This window comes from Martes martes (assembly GCF_963455335.1).
Source record: "Martes martes genome assembly, chromosome: 5".
In the NCBI taxonomy this organism is placed as follows: Eukaryota; Metazoa; Chordata; class Mammalia; order Carnivora; family Mustelidae; genus Martes; species Martes martes.
Genome location: NC_137892.1, coordinates 93,986,589 through 94,011,564, shown reverse-complemented (window position 1 = coordinate 94,011,564; position 24,976 = coordinate 93,986,589). Strand labels below are relative to the sequence as shown.

Genomic DNA, 24,976 nt, shown 5'->3' with positions numbered 1-24,976 from the left:
TGCATGGATTTCAATGCCACTCAGTACATGATGATTTCAAAGAAATGATTTTCTTAGTTTGAACCTCAACTCTCAAAAGTGAAACATAAGTTCCAGGTGGACAGTATAAATTAATTAATTACACTGGAACAAAAGAGAATCAAAATACATAGAAACTTTACAGATATACAAAATAACAATTTACAGTCATAGGAACTTCACAAAAATATACAATTATTTGTGGATACCTTTTTGTTCACTGTTTGTAACATTCTACTAAATAAAATAAACACTTTAAACTAGTAACAATCAGTGTTAACTTCAAAAGGTAAAAAATGGCATTTATCACTTAGAAAACAAATGAGGTTCAGTATTTTATCCTGCTTATTTTTTAACACACTAACTTAATTATTACCAGTTCTCAAATATTTAACATTTTCAAATTACTAAAAGCATTTATTCATTTGGCTAAAAATTGAGAGGTATATTTTCAATGTTAGATTCATTAGAAAATTAAATGTTATGAAAAATATTTGTCTTTATTCTAACAGCACAATAATAAATTTTTCTACTTATCTGTATTAACACATAGTCCAAAGTCCTTAAAATACGACTAAAAGAAAAACATGCCAGAATATAATGCCAGATTCCTTTCCTATTTTGTTCCCAATTTCCCTGGTTGGCAAGATGCCAGAGTGCTGCAGTGACACCAAAGACAACTGACTGCTTTTGGACACTACACTACTAATCCTTCAGCTAAGGAAAATTACTGGTTCCTTCTCTAGTCTTTATTTTAAAGGCTAAAGCAACAAAGAGTTAATGTGAGTCAATAAACATTATGGAAGATCCACCAGGGGAAAGAATTCTTTCTCAGATTAACTGTGAAACTCTTAGAAATTCTCCATTGCTACTCCTCAAGTTGTTTACTTTTGTTTTCCTTCATTACCAGACAACTTTTCTACAGCTATTGTCACTAATTACTCTAACTGTATTTAATAAAATTCTAGCAGATAAAAATTTAATTAAAATGAAGTCATAATGGCAACCTTTTTAGACTAAAAATATGAGTTAATCCAAGAACTCTCTCTTGTTGAATTAGATAAAATCAATTTAAAAATCCTATAAGAAATGAACCAATAAGGGGCAACTGGGTGGCTTGGTTGGTTAAGCCTCTAACTCTTGATTTCACCTCATGTCTTGATCTCAGGCCCAGTGTGGAGCCTACTTAAAAATAAAACAAACAAACAAACAAACAAAACACCCAAACAAACAAGCCAATGAGAATAAATAGTTAAGGTGTTTCCAAACAGTTTGTATAATAGTTGTAATAGTTAACTACATCTTTTTTTTTTTTTAAGATTTTATTTTTATTTATTTGACAGAGATCACAAGTAGGCAGAGAGGCAGGCAGAGAGAGAGGAGGAAGCAGGCTCCCCGCTGAGCAGAGAAGAAGCCTGGGATCATGACCTGAGCAGAAGACAGAGGCTTTAACCACTGAGCCACCCAGGGGCCCCGTTAACTACATCTTCTATTTGCTTTCTGTGTTCTTGCAACATATTGGTTGTTTTTACAAAATGATAAACTAGAAAAAAATAATCAGCTTAAATGTAACAGAGCTGAAGAAAGAGCAAAAGATATTGCCTGGGAAAAGATCTCCATCTAAGCAAATTTTCACTTACGGTGTACAACAGTTGCCTTACAGTATTACAATGTTTTAGGTCATCAGGAACAGCAGTGGTATCTCACAAAATCATAACACCTTCACTGATTCTACCATTTCTTTACACTGTCTAGAAATAGAGTAACTCAACAATCCACAAATAGAGATGCCTAATATATTTATTTTATTTAAACAAATTGAGGGACACCTGGGTGGCTCAGTTGGTTAAGGGTCTGCCTTTGGCTCAGGTCATGACAACAGGGTCCTGGGATTGAGTCCTGCATTAGGCTCCTTTCTTAGTGGGGAGCCTGCTTCTCCCTCTGCCTGCTGCTCCCTCTGCTTGTGTGCCCCCCTGCTTGTGTGTGTGCACTCTCTCTGTCTCTCTCTGACAAATAAATAAAATCTTTAAAAAACAAAAATACAAACAAAAACCCAAATTTATCCATCATATCTAATATAGACTTACAAAGAAAGAGGAGAATTTCATATAACTAAAACAATTAATCCTAAAATTTAGACCTCGAATAGTTAAAGCAATCTGGAGAAAGTAGAACAAAGCTTCAAGTATCACAAGCCCAGATTTCAATATATACTACAAAGCTACAGTATCAAAATAGTATAATACTGACACAAAAATAGACACATAGATCAACAGAAAAGGACACAGAGTTCAATGGAACACACACATAAACGGAAGAGGCATAATAAAAAGAACAGAACACACCTACATGGTCAATTAATTGACAGCAGAGGCAAGACAATCACAAAAAGACAGTCTTTTCAACAAATAGTACTGGGGGAACAGGACAGCTATATGCAAAAAAATGAAACTGCACCACTTTATAACACCATACACAAAAATAAACTCAAAATGGATTAAAGACCTAAATGTGAGACCTGAAGCTGTAAAACTCCTAAAAAAAAAAAAAATTAGGCAGTACTCCCTTAGAGATCACCCTTAGCAACATGTTTATGGATCTATGTCCTCAGGCAAGGGGAACAAAAGCAAAAATAAACTATTGGGACTATACCAAAATAAAAAGCCTTTGCACAGCAAAGGAAACCATTAACAAAACAAAAAGGCAACCTACTGAATGGGAGAAGACACTTAAAAATGATGTCTAGGGGCGCCTGGGTGGCTCAGTGGGTTAAAGCCTCTGCCTTCGGCTCAGGTCGTGGTCTCAGGGTCCTGGGATCGAGCCCCGCATCGGGCTCTCTGCTCAGCGGGGAGCCTGCTTCCTCCTCTCTCTGCCTGCCTCTCTGACTACTTGTAATCTCTCTCTGTCAAATAAATAAATAAAATCTTTAAAAAAAAAAATGATGTCTAGGATAAGGGTTTAATATCCAACATATATAAAGAACTTATACAACTCGACACTAAAAAAGACAAACAATACTATTTAAAAATGAGCAAAGGACCTGGATAGACATTTTTCCAAAGGAGATATACAGGTGGCAAGCAGACTCATAAAAGATGCTCAACAACACTCCTCATCAGGGAAATGCAAATCAAACCACAATGAGATATCACCTCACACCAATCAGAATGGCTAGCATTAAAAAGAGAAGAAAATAACAAGTATTGGCAAGAATGTGGAGGAAAAGCACTGTTGCGGGGGCTGACTATAAATTGAAGAAGCTGCTATGGAAAATAGTGTGGAGGTTGCTCAAAAAATTAGAAGTTGAAATACCACATGATCCAGTAATCCCATTAATCAGTATTTGCCCAAAGTGAAAACACTAATTCAAAAAGATATATGCGGGGCGTCTGGGTGGCTCAGTGGGTTAAAGTCTCTGCCTTCGGCTCAGGTCATGATCTCAGGGTCCTGGGATCGAGTCCCACATTGGGCTCTCTGCTCAGCAGGGAGCCTGCTTCCCTCTCTCTCTCTGGCCTGCCTCTCTGCCTACTTGTGATCTCTGTCTGTCAAATAAATAAATAAATCTTAAAAAAAAAAAAGATATATGCACCCCTATATTTACTGCAGTGTTATTTACAATGCCAAGATAAGGAAGCAAAATGGATAAAAAAAGATATGGTGTGCATATACAATGGAATACTACCCAATCATTAAAAAAAAAGTTTTGGGGGGGGTTTAGATTTTTTAAAAAGTTATCTCTACACCCAATGTGGGGCTCAAACTCAACAACCTGGGATCAAGAGTCACATGCTCTACTGACTAAGCCAGTCAGGCGCCTCCCCCCAATATGAGATCTTAACATTTGAAACAACATGGATGGACCTAGAAAGTATTACACTAAGTGAAATAAGTCAGACAAAGAAAGGCAAATACCATATGACTTCACCTATACGTGGAATCCAAAAAACACAAAACAAATGAACAAACAAAAAAATCAGGGGCACATGGGTGGCTCAGTGAGTTAAAGCCTCTGCCTTCAGCTCAGGTCATGATCCCAGGGTCCTGGGATGGAGCCCCACATTGGGCTCTCTGCTCAGTGGGGAGCCTGCTTCCCTTCCTCTCTCTCTGCCTGCCTCTCTGCCTACTTGTGATCTCTGTCAAATAAATGAATAAAAATCTTAAAAAAAAAAAATCAAGCAGGCTCTTAAATACAGAAAACAAACTGGTGGCTGCCAGAGAGGACAGAGGGAAGCGAGTGGGTGAGATAGATAAAAGGGGATTAAGAGATACAAACTTCTGGGGATAAAACTAAAAAAAAATTACAGAAATGAAAAGTATAGCACAGGGAATATGGTCAATAACATTGTATGTGACAGATGACAACTACACTTGATGGTGAACACTCAATAATGTAAAAAAATGTCAAATCACTACATTGTACACTTGAAATTAATATAACATTGTATGTTAATTATACTTCAATTATAAAATAGAGGTGAATATTACTTTTGTATCAGATAAAAATAAAGACTGTTTTCTTCATCACATAAAACATCTAGACTATATTGTCAAAGTCATAAACCTTAAAGCATCTAGATAAACTCTAATAAATAAAATATGTAGATTTAAATATTTTTTTAATCACTAGTTTTGTACCCAATCCCTAAGGAATGTTAATGCTCCTTTCTTCACAGTCCTAAGTTCTTTCCCTTAGGTTGACCTGTCATACCTACACAAAATTCTGTTTTCCATCCCATTTCTAAACCATACTAGTATCTTTTTAAATGTAGTCTTGTCACATCAAATTCAACATTTCTAAAACTGAACTAGTTTCCAGTCCATTTCTCATTTGGGTCTTTCATATTTCCATCAGTAAGAACAGTCACTGGACTTCATTAATTCTTCTGCCTCCCTCTGTTTCCTTTTACATTCTTTCATGTCTTCTTTTGCAATATATTCTATTTTAACTTTGCTTTTCTAGCTTTAAATTCAAATTGCTGCAACCCAGCAAGGATTCTCATGATATTTACCAGGATTCTTGAATTAAATTTATAACAGACCTCCCTATTTTTACTCTGTCTTCCAGCCTATTCCAAAAAAATAGTGCTAAATTATTATATACAGTTGCTTCATTTTGAATTCAAAACCTTCCACCTCTTACAAAATCAAAGTTTGTCCTTTTAAGCCAAGACTTTAGAACCTAACTCCAGTTTACTTCTCTAATCTCACCTCTTTCTACTCTGTACAAAAAACTCTACAGACCAACCAATGTCTCTGCTCTCTGTTCTTTTTCATGCTAGGACATCTGAGTTTACGTCGTTCCCCTAACCTAGAATACAATAGTTTCTCCCTCCTACCTAAATTTTGCACATCCTTTAAGACCAAATACATGTCCCATTTCCTCCAAAAAAATTTCTCTACTTAACTGGACTTTGTGTTAATCACTTGGCATTTATTATGAGTCACTTTATATTCAGCATTGTTTTCAAGTGACTTTCCATCTTTCTGATTAAACAATAAAAGTTCTTTAGAGCAGATACTGTCTTTTACTATTTCTGAAAAATATTTAATATTTGGCATAATTTTTGTTACATTATATATAAGCATATATATCTTGTATCAATATAAAATTTCAAAATGTAGACAATAAGGTACCACACTTTTTTATGTCTACTCTATGTCTTCATACATGTGTTAACTAAAAGATTCCTTATATAATTTTTTATTCCATAACAATTACTCTTTTGATTTATAGCAATTAAGGTAAAAGAAGCAAACCTTTAAAAACTTTATTTCTCTCGTTGCAATTTTGTTGACAGATTTTTCCGGTTTTTCATAAAATATCTTAATGGCCACTATCTGCCCAGTATCCTTATGTTTACACTTCATGACTGTTCCATAACTTCCCTCTCCCACTTTTCCGAGGGTTTCATACATCTCCATTTTCAAGTCCGGATTCTTCTTCATAAAAATAAAGGAAAAAAAAGTTAAACATTTGTACTTTTATTTATTCAAGCTGGACACTGCATTTCCACAATACACCCGTATTTTAAAAGACGTAAACATGGAAAGTATTAATCTTTTCCACAGACGCTTGTTTGTCCTCGGTAACTCTGCCAACTAGGCAGTAGGGTGTCCCTGTGGGGCTCCAGCGCTCACCAGAAATTAGGGAGCTTCCTGATGTCTCGGTCATTCCCGTGAACACGCAGATTTCAGATTCCCTCACTACCTGTCACCAATTCATCAGGAATGGGTCCGCACACTTACTGTCATATGGCCCTCAACTATGGGGTTCCCGAAATACTGCCGTGGCGCACAGATTAGGCCCCCGGACCGAAGAAAACCTCAGCCCCACCGGTTCCTCAAACCAGACCTCTTAGGGTCCCGGACCAGTGTTGCGCCCCTTGCCCCGCAGCAGACCTCGTCCGGTCAGCCGCCGATGTCTCAGCCCATTTTGCAGTCCCGCCGGCCTGGCTCCGCCTCAGACCCGGCGGAACAAATGGACACCAACCCTATTTAGCTTGGCAGCCCCGCTAGCTCCAGGCAGCCCGCTACCATGGCAACGCTGCCGCTGACCTCGCGCTCAAGGCCTACTGCGCAAGACCGGAACATCAGCCGCATCCGGCACGACCCGGAAGAGAAAATGAGAAATGGTGAAAATGGGTTCCCGGTGCGTGCTAAGTGAAAGCTTTCTTGGGCTTGCGGTGGGAAGTATATGGGTTGAGACCAACTCACAAGGCTGGTTTTGAGCAGAGGTGGAGAAGAATCCACATTTTAGTGCACCGAGAGTCTGCATGTCTTCTAGGGAGGGGCAACAGAGGCGGAGGCTTGCCCGACCTGCGTCTTAGATGCCCCCAGGACAAAGAACTTCTGCCGCTGGCTCAGTGTCCTAAAAGGATGGCTGGAGTCATTAAGTAGAAACATGTTGTAAAACTAGTCTTCCAAGGAAGTCTTGTGTAATTATAGTCGTCTAAGTTACCTAATGACATTAATATTCCATAGACCTGAGTTTGATCTCAGCTGTCGAAATTCATCTTTAAAACGAGGTTAAGACGTTTGTCAAATCAAGAATGTTTCTTGAGCACCTTTTACTGCTACATACTTTAATTTTTTTTTTTTCGACTCGTAGAACACCTTTTCAAAAACACCCTCTTAGGGAAAACAAGTAAAAGGTTTCGATAGATAGACCGACGTGGCCTGACATACAAGGGCGGGGGGGAGGTGCGGGGCGGGGGGGGAGGACCATTATCTATTGCTTAAGAACTGGACATGGGGTTCTGCTGACCTGACAGCCTCCATAAACTATGAGTTTCCGTAACAATTATACATTGCTAGGTAAGTGACATAATACGGTATTTTTTGAAGATTATCTTTACCATTTCACTGTGTGTGAACCTACATGTATGTCTTCATCTTTAGCTATATACTGGGGAGAGTTAGGATCACTATGGCAGGAAGGCAAAAAATGAGAATATTCGGCTTTTAATTTAGAGAATCTCATTTGTGAATGCATCACAGAACCTATTAAGAGTTAGACTTGGCTAACTTGATCACCAAGGCAGTTATAAAAGCAAAATACAGAATTCAAGACTTCAGGAAAAGGAGGTAGAAAGAAAGGGGGGGAAAATTAACTCTTTCAATTTCCCTGAAACTATGGGCAACTTGGTGCAATGATCCCATTTCGCCTTGGGCTGGAGAATTACCCAGAAGTATGTAAAGATCTCTGAGTCCTCCAGACCATTAAAGCCCCGAGGCCAGGAATCAAAGACAATGGAAGGAGGGAACTCAAGGAAATGTCAAAATCCTCACAGGCTGCATCAACACCTCTGAGCTCCCTGGTGGGTGACATTTCAGGCTCACTTGCACCTTACTTGCTGGTGTAGAAAACGTGAGTTATCCAGGTTAGATACATACCCCCCACCCACGTCTGCAAAATCTCTTCCCCACATCCCAACCAATTACCCTTCCAAATGCTTTGAGATTTCATCTCCATGTACCCTCATCTTAGCCAAATCCATTGACTTTGACACATTTTTTACACCAATCCTCAAATGAGAGCAGACCCCTGTTAGAATGTAATTCCATAGAGAGAAATCCATAGAGATAATTCCATAGAGACAAACCTTAAGACAATCTCTATACCATTCTTTTTTGTCCTCAGAATTTCCAACCCTGGCAACCCCAGCGTAATGCACATACAGGTTGTTTGGTGACCTTATGGGGGCATTTCAGGGAATTTTACTTGGTGTGGGCCTTAATATTGCAATGCTGCACTTATTATTTAAAAAAATGGAAGTTCCCTCTCTCTGTCCCACGTACCAGATTTGATAAGCCATTGAACCAACAAGAAAAGATTTAAAATCTATATTATTATTGGCTCTGTTTTAAAGAATTAAGAAATAAAACAAGCTTTTGCTTCTGCCACGATCGCCGACCCTGTTCATGAAGCAAACTGGAGGAAAAACTAGAAAAGACTTCTCTCCGTCCGCACACCCATAAATTTAATCACTTGCTCCAAAGACCTCACTGAGATTCAGACGACGCTCCCACGTGATCTGTTCTAATCTCGTCAGAGGGACACGTGGTTCTAGATACTTCGTCCCCTCCCCCTCAGGGGTGGATTGTTGACAACGCCGCCGGCAGTCACGTGATCTTACGTCATCCCACCGCCTTTCCCTGAAGTCTCTGGCCCCGGATGCGCCTTTCTGTCCCCACCCGGTCGAGTTTAAAGTACTGAAAGGGGGAGACACAGGATGGTGTTTCGGTTTTGGGATTTCTTAATCCACAATCTCCAGACTGAGAACAGAGAAGACTGATTTATCGATTAGATCGGGAAGCCCAAATGGATAGAACCCTGCGCAAAGGCTCCCGTAACGAGCTCTCATACGTCCCGTGCCCTTCTCCCCCACCCCTCACTCTGTGGTACTGGCGGAGGGCGGAGGGATCTGGAGGCGGCGGAGGGAGACGTCATTGCAGGGTTGTTTGTGCAGCCTCGGCGGCGGCGGTGACCCTCAGTGATTCGGCCGCCGCGCCGGGGGGTGGGGGGGCTGCGCGGGACTCTTTTCTTTCAGACTGACCGCGGGGCAGCTGGGGAGCATGTCGACTCCGGCCCGGAGGAGGCTCATGCGGGATTTCAAGCGGTAAGGGCCCTCACCTTCGCCTGGATGAAGGCTCCTCCCCATAGCTGTGGGGCTGCAGGGCGGGGATCCGGGACACTTTCCTCTCATAATCCTACGAGGGCCGACCGTGGGCCCAGCGGTACCTACTGAAGCCCAGTCCTAGCCCCCATTCGCACTCCCTCATCCTTGCTTGCTCTCTCTTCCGACGTAAGAAATTTCGATTACCGCCCCCCCCGCCAGAAGTAAAAAGATGGCTGTGGTCTGTTCAAGGATTCCCCGCTGCCCACTTGGGTCAGCTGCCCGACGTTGGCCCTAGAGCTCAAGCCTCATCCCTCCGCCCTTGCATCCTGTCGTGTCCGGTCCCTGTCCCCCAGAAGCAAACCCGTGCAGAATCTTTTTTCTTGCTTGTTACACCAGTTTTCCTGGATAGCCCTGCGGTCTTCGCTGAGGGGCAGGGTTGGGGCGAAAAGCGCCCCTCCCATTCTTTCTGCAGTGAGGGTGGGGTCTGCAGCGCGAGGTCCGGAGGTTGTTAACCCATCTTCCGAAACCCGACTCTCCCTCACCCGCCCGAAAGGACCTTGAGAACTGGCTTAGAGACCTGGGACTCGGGCTGGCAGCCCGGGATGCCAGTGCTTTCTGGAACTCAGCTCTGTGGCCTGGTGTCTAAAGCCCTATCTATAGCCTCCAAAGTCTGGAAAAATGCCTTCTTGGAGACTGGCGCTAACCCGATACTCCCTGGGCCTCCTTTTGTAAAATAGGGTTTTGTTAAGTGGTGCTTGGGTTAGTGAGGAGGAAGTGACTTTTTTTTCAGTTGTTTACCTTTGATTGAATGCCTGGAGGTACGGGGGGAAAATGAGAAAACTTAACATTACGATCCACTGCACATTTTTGAGTGTGGTTTGTTTTTGTTTTTTGCTGGAGAGATCTGCCCTGATTGAGACAAAATATCTAGTATAAAAACTTAGGTTAGCTGCTCAGGAAGTAACCTTTCAACTTCGCCATTATAAAGGATAGGTGAGGGGCGCCTGGGTGGCTCAGTGGGTTAAAGCCTCTGCCTTCGGCTCAGGTAGTGATCCCAGGGTCCTGGGATCGAGCCCCACATCGGGCTCTCTGCTCCGTGGAGAGCCTGCGTCCTCCTCTCTCTCCCTGCCTGCCTCTCTTGCCTACTTGTAATCTGTCAAATAAATAAATCTTTAAAAAAAAAATAAAGGTATAGGTGAGGTGTTTGAAAGCCGTTCTTTTGGGCTTTGGGCGGTTTTATCATTGAATGTATTCGTAATGAGCCGTTTACCTTTGGTGGGCGAGAAGCAGCCTTATTCTTTAAAGGCTTCTAGTCGCCGTGGCTTGATGTGTTTGACCCTTACTGAAAACTATTTGAAAAGCCTAATTTCAAAGTATCATGTCCTATGACAATCATTACATACAGATATGTGTATAAAATGTCTCGTTTATTTTTCTATTGAAATGACAGCCTTTACAAGGAGATGCTGTGTTTGGTGCAAAAGTTGTCTTCTCCAGCTTAAAATCAAATTTCATGTTAACTCCGATGAGTGAAAGCCATGTAGTAAAACTTCCAGTTCATGTCCATTGTTGCTCTGGTTTCTTACTGCCCATCTCTGTTAAATTCTGAGTTGAACACAGGGCACCTTTGGTAGTTTTCCAAGGGTTTTCAGATTATGAGAATTTGATTGTGACAGATATTGGAAGGTAGCCTTTTATGGGGTCTCCTGATAGGAGAGGTAGATTTAGCTGTAGCACAGATCTTTAAAATAGGGACAGATGAAAAACATAACCGAGGCTTGATTATTTTAAAAGCTATTGCTAATTGAAGCAAATGGGATAAAGCTACTCTGCTGCTTAAAACTAGTTTGCTAATTAAATTGAATATTAGTGTTTTCAGCATTTAATGTTTGCCTTGGTGTGGGGGGTTGGTGGCCATGTTGCATTGGTAGCCATGGTTTAGACTCACACAGACCGCCTTTCCATATTTAAAGCAGCAAAAAAGATGATCTGTGAAAATGTTTTTTGCACTTGGGGCTTTTAATTTTTGTTGTTGATGGCAGTCTGAATACCTCACTTCCCGAAGATACATCTTAACCTTCATAATCAGAGAGGATGGAGTCCAAAGCTCTTCGGAATTTAGACAATTTGGAGAGGTATTTAATAAGTATATACGTGGTTGATTTATTTTTAAGTCGTATGGTTTAGTCCACCTCAGCACAAGAACAAGGAAATGACTTAGTTTGTGTCAAAGTAGGTAGAATAGTCCATAATGGTTCTCTTTGGCCTGCGTAGTGACCTTAATGCTCAACTTTGAAAATTACTATTGTGGATTTCTAGGTTGCAAGAGGACCCACCTGTGGGTGTCAGTGGTGCACCATCTGAAAACAACATTATGCAGTGGAATGCAGTTATATTTGGGTGAGTAGAAAGATGAAACAAATGATAGGTATAGTAATTCTTTAAGAAAAGTGAATATGTCAATTAGGCAAAGAGGTTGAAGTGGAATCAGGGGCTCTTACAAAAGCTGCAAAATTTTTTTTTTAATCTGCGAAGTGTTTTTGCAGTTAAGTGAAATTTGTGTTGGTGTTACTGCCTATGATTTTATAATCACTGGGTTTTACCTGATTCAAAATATCATTTGAAACTAAAAAGAAAGGGTAAGTTATTTTGTACAAAATGTACCAAAATGTTTATGCTTGCATTTCATTTAAAAATATAAAAAGACTAAGAATAAAAAAATGCTCAGAGCTGCCAGTGTGGCAAGAATTAACAAAAAATGTTTAATACATTATATATATTGTGTATATTGCTCTTTTCTTTCTTTCTTTCTCTTTCTTTTCAAGAGAAACAGGTTGGGAGGTGGGAACAGAAGGGCAGAGAGAGAGAGAGAGAGGGAAAAAAAATCTCAAGCAGGCTCCACAGCTAGTGCCAAGCCCAACATGGGGCTTAGTCTCAACAACCCTAGGATCATGACCTGAGTTTAAATCAAGAGTTGGCTGCTTAGCCACGTTATATGCTAGGCACCCCACATATATGCTTCCTGATTTAAAATTTCCTTATGCCTTTTCTTCTGTTTTTCTGGGCTTGGTCTTTTTTCTTTCACGCTTTTCAAAACTAGGGTTTGCACTAAAACTTTAAAGGAAGGAACACTTTCATAAGTCTGAGTTGCCATTGAATTAGTTACGAGTTAAATAGTAGTGAAAATTTTAGTTTATTCTTCTAAAGAGATTATATTAAATTAAATATTAAATTCAGGCTACCTTGCAAAAAATAATTGAACTTCATGGTGCTGCTTAGGAAAGATGAAATTGGGATGTGGAGGCAGGGAAAAGATTTAAGCAAAAGAAAGTGGGGTTTCTTCATTACAGTCAGTTCTGTCTAGCTGTTTTGAACAGAGCTGTTGCTTTGTTGGGAAACAGGACACTTTGGTTTGGTACAGTTATCTCTCTTTTTTTTGTTTGTTTGATTTGGTACAGTTATCTTAAAGGGTATTTCTATCTTACTGTTGTAAATTGAAAATACCAGTTTTTTTCTCTTAAGAATACACATTTACAAAATGACTGGTTGGTATTTATGAACTGAATTGTGTGCTAAAGTTGTGTGCTAAAACAGAAAATAGTTACTCTTTATGCCTGCATCTATAAAAATCTAGGGCTAGGATAATACTAAACAATATCTCTAAAACTCCACAAGTCATTAAAATGAGCCCCTCTTTCTCTGAGTTTATCCTTTCCACTCTTAAAAAAATCAAGAAAATGGGGCACCTGGGTGGCTCAGTTGGGTAGCTGATTCTTGATCTCAGCTCAGATTTTGGATCTCAGGGTCTTAGGGTTGGGCCCTGTGTTGGGCTCAGCACTGGACCTGAAGCCTACTTTAGAAGAGGGGGGGAAAAAAAGATCAGGAAAGGGCAGAATGAAACATTTTTTAATCAGAAATCTTCTCGTTTTCAGACCAGAAGGGACACCCTTTGAAGATGGTAAGTCATTCTCAATTATGTTTTCTGTAGTATTAGAACACTGCTTTTAAGTAGGAAATTATAATACCAACATACCTACTTTAAAACTATTTTCTGTTGTTATTAGGTCAAATTAAAACTAAATAATGCTACTGAGAATTTATAGTTCATAAAGGTCTTTTCTTACCACATCAGCTTGAGCATCTCCATTGTCTGCTCTTTGTGTCATTTTGGTAATTGGCTGTAGAACTGTAGGGCTAGATGGTAGGTTAAAGGAGGATAATCATGCTTTTTTAACATTGTTATCTATGTTGATAAGGTGTTGAATTGAAATTGTTCTTAAACATACATAGCTGGGGCATCTGGCTGGCTCTGTTAGTAGAGCGTGTGACTCAGTCTCAGGGTTGTAAGGTCAAGCCCCACATTGGGTGCAGAGATTACCTAAAAATAAAAAAATTTTTGAATCTTAAAAAAAAGATAACATAGCTGCCAGTAGTTGCATGTACAGCTTACTTTTGATACCCATAAATAGTTAGCATTCTGTGGAATCTTTTGCCTCTTAAATTTAGTTTTTTCACCAAGAGCCAGAAAAATGGAAAACTGGTTCTGATACATGTTTATAATTGAGCTTTTCATAATTGATTTTAACCAGGTTCTTAGATTTTCCTTAATTATAGCATAAAGTTTTAAGAATTGTTGAACAGATTTTTAATGATCAAAATGGCACCAGAACACTAACCCATTGAAGATATTTACACAAAGATACTGATTGTAGGGGCGCCTGGGTGGCTCAGTGGGTTGAGCCTCTGCATTCAGCTCAGGTCATGATCTCAGGGTCCTGGGATCGAGCCCCACATCATGCTCTCTGCTCAGTGGGGAGCCTGCTTCCCCTGCTCTCTCTGCCTGCTGCCCTGCCCTGACTACTTGTGATCTCTCTCTCGGTCAAATAAAATCTTGATTAAAAAAAAAAAAAATACTGATTGTGCTATTTTTAAGGACATAACCTGAATGCCTAATAGGGGAAAATGGTTAAGCAAATTTATAATGTATTTAGATTGTGGAATAAAGAATAAGGTAGATCTGGAAATAAGTCTCAAGAAACAAAGTTTCAGAATGATACATGTTGCATTACATTTTTACCAAATACAAGCATGCAAGTGTGTGTGTATTAAAGGGTTGTATGACCACACTTTTCAAAGTGGTTACTGCTAAGGTGGGGGTAAGGAATGGAAGAGAAGTACTTAAGGACTTCAGCTTTTTGTACTATATAGGGGGTTCTTGGGTAGTCCATGAACCCCTTCTTCAGGTCCCTAAGACTGTTCCATGGATTCTTTGTAATTAAAACTGTCTTTACACCAACACTAAGACATTTGCCCTTTTTACTGTATCAGCATTTGTACTGGTGTTACAGAAACATAAGTTGCTAAAACTGGACCTATGTAGTTTAGTATCCTGGCCCAGATCAACACAGTGGCTCTAAACTGTATTAATAGTCACTTTATTTATTTAGAAATTTAAAAATTTTTAAGGTTTTTTTTTTGTTTTTGTTTTTTTGTAAAAGTAATCTCTACACCCAGCGTGCGGGGCTCAAACCCTGGGATCAAGGGCCTCATGCTCCACCAACAGAGCCATCCAGGTGCCCCATGTTCTTTGCATTTTTAAAAGCTGCCACTTTCACTTAAAATTTTTTTGTCTTGATTGCAAAAAGAAATGTTCTTGATGAAGAATAGATATTATTACCATTCTGACCCTTGGGTATACATTTTTAAAATATTCTGTGTGATGAAGTGGAAAGTATGCATAAAACACTTCTTGTGATGATTTTCTGGAGGAAAAGCACTTCTGCAGTTGTTTGAGTTGCAACTTAAACTTTATTTCATGGAGCATTTTTACTTGAATGAATGAGAGACAAATTGATAATTTAGATTCGACTGTTTGGCAGACGTACTCAAGTGATTGAAGTGAGCTGTTAGATCAAGGAAAGTGACAGTATTGTTGCTACTGATAAAGTAATCGTTTCCCAGCACTTTAAGACATCTCTGATAACATCAGTAGATGGTATTACCTAATTGTGATTTGTTTTTGGATTGTATTTAATGAAATGCCCCAACATTTACAAGAATTGTATCATTCATTGAACCAATATTTTCTGAGTGACCAGTGTATAATAGAAAATTAGGGATGAATAAGACATTTATGCAGCTTGTAACAGATTTTGGTGTAACTGATGCAAAAATGTGTATGATTGCAGATTCTACATTGCAACTAACCCTTAAAAACCTACCACTTTCTTAACTGTAGTAATCAAAAAGGAATATTCACAATTACCTGAAAAAAGTAGGAAAATACTCTTCTTTCACTTAAATATTTTTGTGAGATCTTGTTTTCTTCAGCCTCATCCCAGAACAGCATATTGCAACAGATCAAATGCAGAAGCCGCTGAGAGAGTCCAGCTGTCTTCTCTTAAGCCAGTCATTAAAGAGAATTGCAAAAATGTGAGACAGTGCTAAGCCTCTCACTAACTTGGTGGGGAAACACATTACTTTTCATTAAATGTCATTTAAATTAATGTGTAGTGAGTTTACAGTAATGAATGAATGAATTTTTGGAAAAATTTTCTGGGTTAGGGCGCCTGGCTGGCTCAGTTGGTAGAGCACGTGACTCTTAATCTCCGTCATGAGTTAGAGCCTCACACTGAGCATAGAAATTACTTAAAAAATTCATGCATTAAATATGTCTAGTGTAAGAAATACTGATAGTTACATTCAGCGGTGTGCTGGAGGCAGTTTGTACTGATTCATGATAACAGATTGTTAAAAATTAGGAATTTTTTGCAAGTTAGTTATTGAAGAGCCAATATTTAAAAATGAAATTATTTTTCATTTTTGGTGGAAATCTGTAAAATGGTATGTTGTCATATGTGTCCCTTCCCAGTTTCACATTCAGTTGACTTCCCATTGGAAGCTTGGCCATGATTGGGAATAAGAGTATAAAGGGGTCCTGAGACTCCATAAAGTGGGCAGAAAAAAACTTGAAAATTGCTGTTCATATTTGTGTGGGCTGAAATTTTTACAGTAAGTTTTTTTAATTAAAGCAAATTAAAATGCACACTTTCAAAATACATAAAGACTATCTTCACTATTTAACTGTGCTTTTCATAACACCTCTGATGTATTCAGAATATGAAGTAGATACCACTTTTGATTTTGCGTATATCTTTAGCTTCCCTAATCCCAAATTTCCAGCAGCAAAAAAATGTGAAAAGGTAGAGGTTGTATACCAAATATATAGACAAAATATCAGATAAAATAAATACAAGAATGGATTTTTGTTTTGTTTTTTTTAAACTGCATTGTTGAAATCAGGGGATGAACATTCTAGAGACATCTGGAATGGTTTAAACTTTTTTATTGACTTCATTAGGAATAAGTCTCGATTTACTGAGTATGTCCAAGGGGTTGTAGGTAGAACACTTCTCCAACCTTCAGGTGGATGTCCTCAAAATAAAAGAACTCTGGATAGTGAATAAACAGGATAGAAATCTAGAAAAACATACAAAAACCCAGTAGTAATGGTTATTTCTGCAAAATAGATTTGGAATTAGAGTTGAGAGTTCTACTTTGTACACTGTGAACAGATTGACTTTGTTAGAAATGCATAATTTTTTTAAAAGCCTGTCTGTACTGACCATAAAATGCCACTTTACAAGAGTGTACCATATTGGACTATAACCACAGTAGGCAGTTACGCTGATACTCACCGGTTCTTGGCATATTTGAGTGAAAGGGTTTGTAAGGGGATGGAAGAGACCTTTCAGATTAATGTCCATGCCTTTGATCGAAGTCCTTTGTCATGTGGTAGTTAGGCCTTCTTAAAATCCTTTGGCATACCCCCTTCTAAGCTCTAATAAACTAGCTGTAGTTTCCCAAATGTGCATTTTAAATTTCAGTAGCTAGGGCCAAATTGCCTTCCAAAAATATGGCAGTTTAACATTCCCACCAATAGCACATGAAAGTGTGTGTTCCCAAGTGCTTGCCAGTGCTGCGTGTTACCAGTCTAACGTAAATCAAAGTATATTTCATATGTTTTATGTGCTAAGCCAAAATTGACATTACTTTTCGTGTGGTTGTGCAAAAACCATTATGGGTTGGGAATTCATTGATGAAGAGTTTTAAAAAGTAATGCTTGTCTTTACCATAATTATTTTGGTTTTTTTCTATCTAGGTACTTTTAAACTAGTAATAGAATTTTCTGAAGAGTATCCAAATAAACCACCAACTGTTAGGTTTTTATCCAAAATGTTTCATCCAAATGGTAAGTAACATTTTATTAAACTTCATAAATGATGGGGGGGGAAGAGTTCTTTCCTTCCTTTTAGGCCTTGCCCCATAATTCTTACTGCGACAGGCCACTTAGAATGTTGCTTCTATGTCAGTATTAGCTACATTTGTGTAGCCTAGAATCTTTAGACGGTTTCAAATTTCAGGTAAAGTTGTTTTGTCTTAATACTTTTTATTTTAAAATAATACCTATTTATTTGTAGAAATGGAAGGACACCAAAAAGTTTTTGCTTTAAATTTAGCTTTTTAAAAAATATGGGGCACCTGGGTGGTTCAGTGGGTTAAGCCTCTGCTTTCGGCTCAGGTCACGATCTCAGTGTCCTGAGATCAAGTCCCGCTTCTGGGCTCTCTGCTCAGTGGGAGGCCTGCTTCTCCCTCTCTCTCTGCCTACTTGTGATATCTCTGTCAAATATAAATAAATAAATTAAATAAAAATCTTTAAAAAATACAAAGAGGGCGCCTGGGTGGCTCATTTGGTTGAGTGTCTTTGGCTTGCCTCATGATCCCACAGTCCTGGGATCAAGTCCTACATTGGGGTCCCTGCTCAGTAGGGAGTCTGCTCCTCCCTTTAACCTTTCCCCCCTGCTTGTGATCTCTTCCCCCCTGCTTGTGATCTCTTCGCCCTCTCTCTCTCCCCCCTCAAATAAATAAAATCTCTCTAAAAATAATAAAGTACAAATAAATGCTTGTACAAAATTGAGATCATATTGTATGTAATTAAGTAACATTTTTATAAACTGAATATCTTTCCTTATTAAATATTCTTTTGCATCATTCTTAATGGCTGCATAAATGTTCTGTGAGGTTACCATAATCAGTCTGTCCAGTTTTTGGTGATTTTCAGGGTTTTTGAACGATTTTATTTTTTAGGGGCACCTGGGTGGCTCAGTGGATTAAAGCCTCTGCCTTCAGCTCAGGTCACGATCTCAGGGTCCTGAGATCGAGCCCCGCCTTGGTCAGGCTCTCTGCTCAGTGGGAGGCCTGCTTCTCCCTCTCTCTCTGCCTATCTCTCTGCTTACTTGTGATCTCTGTCAAATAAAATCTTTTTAAAAATATATTCTATTTTGGGGCACCTGGGTGGCTCAATGGGTTAAAGCCTCTGCCTTCAGCTCAGGTCATGATCCCAGGGTCCTGGGATCGAGCCCCCGCATCGGGCTCTCCGTTCAGCAGGGAGCCTGCTTCCCTTCCTCTCTCTCTGCCTGCCTCTCAGCCTACTTGTGATCTCTGTCAAATAAATAAAATCTTTAAATATATTATATATATATTTATTTTTTATTTTTTATTTTGAGAGAGAGTGCAAGTTCGGGGGGAGGGGTGCAAAGAGGGAGAGAGCAAGAATTTTTTTTTGAGATTTTATTTATTTATTTGACAGGCAGAGATCACAAGTAGGCAGAGAGGCAGGCAGAGAGTGAGAGGGAGAAGCAGGCTCCTGGCTGAGCAGAGAGCCCGATGCGGGGCTTGATCCCAGGACCATAAGATCATAACCAGAGCCGAAGGCAGAGGTTTAACCCACTGAGCCACCCAGGTGCCCTAAGATCAAGAATCTTAAGCAGGCTTCATGTTCAAGGTGGAGCCTATCACGGGGCTCCATCTCATGACCCTGAGATCAAGACCTGAGCCAGAATCAAGATTCAGTTCCCACCCAGGTGCCCCATGCTGTTTGTAATTTTAAACAGCACTTAGAACATTCTTTAAAATCTTCCCAAATAACCATGAATATTATTATAGAACAAGTTTTTAGAAGTGGGATTACTGGGTTAAAGGTTCATATGTTTTTAAGGCTTTTTTTAAGTACAGTTTTTTATTTTTTCTATCATTCCTATTTTTATGTGGAGAAATAAATTTTTTTACTTACTTTTTAAGATTTCATTTATTCATTTGACACAGAGAACACAAGCAGGCACAGGGGCAGGCAGAGAGGGAGAGGGAGAAGCAGGCTTCCTGAGGAGCAGGGAGCTTGATGTGGGTCTCAGTCCCAGGACTCTGGGATCATGACCTGAGCTCAAGGCAGATGCCTAACCAACTGAGCCACCCAGGCACCCCTGGAGAAATTTTTTATTCCTGTTTTCCATGATTTCTGACTGACTCTTTGTAATTAAATTTGCTCTTCTGTAACTTCCTATTTACTTCTAATACATGTATATTCCTGGATTATAAATTACTGTATAAAAGACTACTTTCCAAAATATTTAAGCTTTCCTTTTTGTAACCTTGCTCATTTAAATATGGTCTTCCCCATCCGTTAACTTACTTTCAGAAGGAGTCACTTAATATTTATTCCACTTTAATCTAAGACTTGTTACTGAATTGACCCACAATGTAGTAAGAAGGCTCTGTAAATGAAGGTAGGAAACACTGTACAATGTGCAAGGGGTTCTGTGTATGGAGGTACGGTATTTTCATCCTTGGGGAAACAGTGTATTTGATTATTTCTCATTCCTTCATAATAGTGGTTTCCCTTTTTTTTCTTTGACCGGTACTTTTTTATTAACTTTCTGATACACTTTTTAAACATCTTTATTTGAAATATAATTCACATATTGTGCTGTTCATTCATCTAAATTTTACAGTTCAGGGGTTTTTAGTACATTGAGTTGTACAACTATCAATTTTAGAACATTTTTCTCATTCTCCCCCAAAAATTCCATGACAATTGGCAGTCACTCCCCTTTATCCCAGCACCCTAGCTCTAGGCAGTTCTATTTTCTTATCTCTGTAGATTTGCCTGTACTGGACGTTTCCTATAAATGAAATCCTGTAATACATGTGGTCTTTTGTGACTGACTGCTTTCAGCTAGCATAGTTTTCAGGGTTCATCTGTGTTGTAATTGTATTCCCTTTCCTTTTATTGCTGAAGGAAATTTCATTATTTAGATATATACTGTATCTTGTTTATCCGTTCATTAGTTGATGGATGCTTGATTTCTGGTTTACTTTTGGATTATTTCTTAGAAATAGTTACTAGTTCAAAACTTTAAAAATCATTTTGTACTCTTATGGGTCTTACAGAGGTGATAATTGTTTTTTAGACCCGCCAAGTTTGATGTTCCTGTGGGATGATAATAAGCCACTAAGCTCTGCTTTTTTTTTTTTTAAGATTTTATTTATTAGAGAGAGAGTGAGCACATGCAGGGGGAACAGCAGGCAGAAGTGGACTTCCTGCTGAGCAGGGAGCCTAATATGGCATAAATACTTGGAATCAATATTTGAAAATTGTGGGACTCGATCCCAGAACCCCGGGATCATGACCTGAGCCGAAGGCAGCTGCTTAACTGACTGAACCACCCAGGCATCCCACTTAGGCTGCTCTAAAACTAATAACTGGAAGTAGCTAGCACATGGATGGTCATTGAGGCCATGAGAGTGAAGAACATCACCCCGAGGGTGTATACTGGGCCAGAAGAAGGAGGATGGAGGATAGAGAGAGCCCTGAGAAATGACAGTATTTAAGTATAATTTCCCTCCTCTCCCCCCAAAAGCCTTACTTATTCTTGTCTTTATGTAAGGTGATCAGGCTTGCTCCGTGAAGCTTTCCAAAGTTTGGCAGTATCTCTAACATTAAATCCATTTATCATTTGTCAACATAGCAATTCTACTTTTGGAAATACGTCATGTAGACATAGAGTCTCACAAGAGGGTAAAAATTTATGTTCATTGTATTTTCACATAATCAGTTCAAGAGGGGAAAAAACTTCCCAAATGTTAGAATTTAAACGTATTAATCACTGGATTTTTATTTTTTGATTATGAAAGGAATGCATTCTCATTATAAAACAAATCGTAAAATGGAAGAATCCTATTACTTAGAGCCAGTACTTAAATTTTGGCATTTAGTCTTACAAATGTTTTTATAACTACACAGACTTCAAATGAAAACAATTATACTTCAAATGAAAATATTTAAATATTTTGTAAAAAATGTCATTTCCCTCTAAAATTTGAAAACTTGGGGCGCCTCGGTGGCTCAGTGGGTTAAAGCCTCTGCCTTCGGCTCGGGTCATGATCCCAGGGTCCTGGGATCGAGCCCCACATCGGGCTCTCTGCTCAGCAGGAAGCCTGTTTCCTCCTCTCTCTCTGCCTGCCTCTCTGCCTACTTGTGATCTCTCTCTGTCAAATAAATAAATAAAATCTTTAAAAAAAAAAAAAAAAGAGTTTTAAAATTTGAAAACTTATTAAGGTGGTCTACATTGTGGATGTCTTTCTGTATCAGTTAACAGGGGGTAGATGTGTATCTTTTCTGTTGGCTACATTGGTATTGATTATATGAATGTACTGTTAGCCAGTCACCTCTTTAGGTCCATAAACAGTATATAAACAGTATATAATCACTTATAAACAGTATCATAGTGAACTCTTCCTATAAATAAAACTTCATGTCCACATTTCTTTCTTTTAGGAATAATTTCTGGGAGAGTAATTATGATGTCAAAAAATAAGGTGGTTTTTTTTTTAAGAGCTTTATTTAAAGAGTTTAGAAATAGAAGATTCAAACAGATTGACTATAAGGTGTTGAAAAAATTTAACTCTGACAAAACTCCCTGATGAAAAGGTGCAAAATACGAGACCTTAGTTTTAACACTGGTTTTCCTGTGAGACTGAAGGGGTTTGGTAACTAATGTTCAGAACTTCTGACTGGGCCAAGCATTCTGTTTGTGGTAAAGATTTCTCTTTTAACTATTAAATATGATAAAGTTAATAGGTAACCAATTTTAGTGTTGTCTTTGCAGTGTATGCTGATGGTAGCATATGTTTAGATATCCTTCAGAATCGATGGAGTCCAACATATGATGTATCTTCTATCTTAACATCAATTCAGGTAAGGGTGTGTTAGGTTGCATGATAGTTTTTTTCTAGATTCTGTGGGATACAGGCAGCTCCTTCAGGAGCAGTAGCAGGTAACCAATGGCACAGCCTGGATAAAACCCCACGATTTTCAGACAGCTGGTCTGCTTTTTTTGTTAGTGACCACAGTGGATCAAACCCACAGTCATTTTTCTGATCCTTGTGTAAATAAAGTGTTCTCACAGGTTAGGTATTTATGCTCATGAAGCATAGCCACAGGATGTAGAAAAGGAAAATACTTCTCAGAAATAGTGAAAGATGATTGCTTAGAAAAACCATAGGGACCTCAGGAAACTGTGAAGTGCAGAGAATCATTAAGTATGATATCCTATCCAAGAAATCCTATTAAAAAAGAAGAGATAGTGTTACCATTTGCCAAAACACTGGCAGATTATTTCAGAGTTGACCTTGAATGACAATTTTGGAGAGGTGGAGTGAGGGATGTTTTAGTTTATGTGGATGTGAGAGGAGCAGAAGTAAAATTTTGGTTTGTGACCTTTTTTTAAAGCTTTTCCTGTCATGTTTTATAAACATTGTTTTCAGCTTCCCTATTTCATTCCATTGCTGCTAGATGTATATGTATATGAATCTTGATGAAACAAGATTCTTTATCCAACTTACTGTCAGACATTTGCAAAGTAACCACAAAAATAGAGTTTAACTTCGGAAAATGTTAGTTGCTATTTCTAGATATTGTATTTTAACCAAATCAAGCTTTTTATTTCTTGGCTAATACTTCAGTATGTTGAATATTCTTTCCTAATTTCTTTGAAATTAGAGGTTTTAAGGCAGTTGAGTACTATGTGTTTTGGAAGTTTCAGTTCTCTAGCAGGAGGAAATTATTGAATTGATCAAGCCATTTCTGAAAGTATTTAAGACCTGAAAATAGAGAAAATACACTAATATCTGCCATTTCTTTACTGAGTAATTTGGGTTTTTGTACAACCCGTATGCTTGGTATCTGACATAGGTTTAATGTAAAGAATAACTCTCCACAGATCCTTTTTTCTTTTCTCTTTCCTTCCAGTCTCTGCTGGATGAACCAAATCCAAACAGTCCAGCCAATAGCCAGGCAGCACAGCTTTATCAGGAAAACAAACGAGAATATGAGAAAAGAGTTTCGGCCATTGTTGAACAAAGCTGGAATGATTCATAATAGACAACTGGTCTGTTAATTTTTTTCATCATTGTTGTGTATAATTTACCTCTCAGTAGAAAGGCTAACAAATTTTAAGTGCCACAGGTTTTAAGGATTCTGCAGAGAAAAAAAAAAAGTCCTTCAGTTTAGAACCTACAAAAGCTTGTGTATCTTGATTAATGTACTTTTTATTGCATGGTGTGAACTAAGTTATTGCTTACATAAATTTGTAATATATCCTGTTTGTATTTTTTTCCAAGTGTATAATGTTGGTGTGGAGTTTTCATGACAGAATAATACACATTTTGTAAATCTGTACTTTTTTCAAATATTGAATGCCTTATTTTTGAATTCTTTAGATTTTTAAATTGGAGAAAAGCACTTAAAGTTTTTTATATATGAATATTACATGTAAAGCTGTTAAAATACATAACTTCAGTGCAAGAGACTTTGTCACTTATTTCCTTATCTGTGTAGGAGGGGTTAATAAGTCTCTAGCTCTCCATCAATTGATAGTTTCATTTCCAATTTCAAAAGAACAGATTTATATTTTATCAAGAAATTCTTCAAATTTGATTCTAACCACCAATTATAATTTCAGACTTTATTTTAAATGTTTGAATGAAACTATATCCATTTCACTTGAGCAATTATAGACATAACTGGTTTGATTCTGTCCAACTCTGTATTTAGGCCACGTGTTATTGTTTTTCATGCACTACTTACTGTTAAACTGTACCTTTCGCAATTTCACAGTTTGTACCTCTACCATGAGGAATTGGCACCTCTACCGGAAGCAGAGAACTAATGCAACTTATTTGCTGCTTGATAGCACTTTAAAAGATTTTTGATAATGAAGAAAGTAAAACCATAAACATTTACCAAAATCCATGCCCCACTATTAACTGAGTAAGAATCGGTTGCATTGGTTTAGCAAGGCAGATATTTGGAAGGAATCTTGGTGTAACTGAAAATATTTGAAAACTGCCTTTTAATGCAATTGCATATCTGTTTATTCTGGAAAAATGTTTTAATACCAGGGCCTGCTGAGTTGCTTTCTCTTGTGGAGATTTTTTTTTTTTTTAATCTCCTAAGTTGTATAAAAGTTGTACTGCATCTTAGTTTACTGGATAAATTTAAAACACAGTATTGTAGAAAGCTAATACAAAGCTATCCTATGCCTTCAAATAGTACAGAAAATGGAAAATATACAAGTAAATTCTGTTGAACCACCTGTGTAGTCTTTCTAGTAGTTAAAACAGCTATTTGAGTAACCCCAATATAGTTTCTTATCCTGTTCTTAACTAATTTAGTAAGCTAACAGTTTCTCTATTGGAAGACGAGGATTGCAGTGTCTACAGCTTCTATTTTTTAAGCCAAGTTTAACATTGGAAGGATAAGTGCTGATGTTTCCCTTTAAAAGCTATTACCTGGCAAAATTTTGGGTAAGTGTATGATCTTAGAAGCTTTTCATACAAATAAGAGTCCATTCGCTGGAATTAATGGCCAAAAAAAGAGATGCTTACAGGTACTTTTTGGTCATAGTAAATGTGATGCTTTCATACTCAGCTCTGAGACAAAG

At 38.3% G+C, this 24,976-nt stretch overlaps 2 protein-coding genes across 2 annotated transcripts in view; one reads left to right on the top strand and one right to left on the bottom strand.

Moving 5' to 3' along the window:
* Positions 1 to 6,449, bottom strand: part of CDKL3 (cyclin dependent kinase like 3) — a gene marked incomplete at its 3' end in the record, with an annotated part of 75,059 nt that extends 68,610 nt beyond the window's left edge. Inside the window, exons 1-2 of the mRNA XM_080804747.1 lie at positions 6,265 to 6,449; positions 5,776 to 5,958 (exon numbers count right to left, since the gene is read on the bottom strand). Of these exons, the coding sequence (XP_080660873.1) occupies positions 5,776 to 5,958; positions 6,265 to 6,270 (189 nt within the window). The 5' untranslated portion in view covers positions 6,271 to 6,449. The remainder of the gene's footprint in view (positions 1 to 5,775; positions 5,959 to 6,264) is intronic.
* Positions 6,450 to 8,696: 2,247 nt separating this feature from the next.
* Positions 8,697 to 24,626, top strand: UBE2B (ubiquitin conjugating enzyme E2 B). Its single transcript, XM_080803321.1, has 6 exons — positions 8,697 to 9,137; positions 11,457 to 11,537; positions 13,070 to 13,095; positions 17,299 to 17,388; positions 22,142 to 22,230; positions 23,284 to 24,626. The coding sequence occupies exons 1-6, from the start codon at positions 9,094 to 9,096 to the stop codon at positions 23,410 to 23,412; spliced, it is 459 nt and encodes a 152-aa protein (XP_080659447.1). The 5' UTR covers positions 8,697 to 9,093; the 3' UTR covers positions 23,413 to 24,626.
* Positions 24,627 to 24,976: the final 350 nt, after the last annotated feature.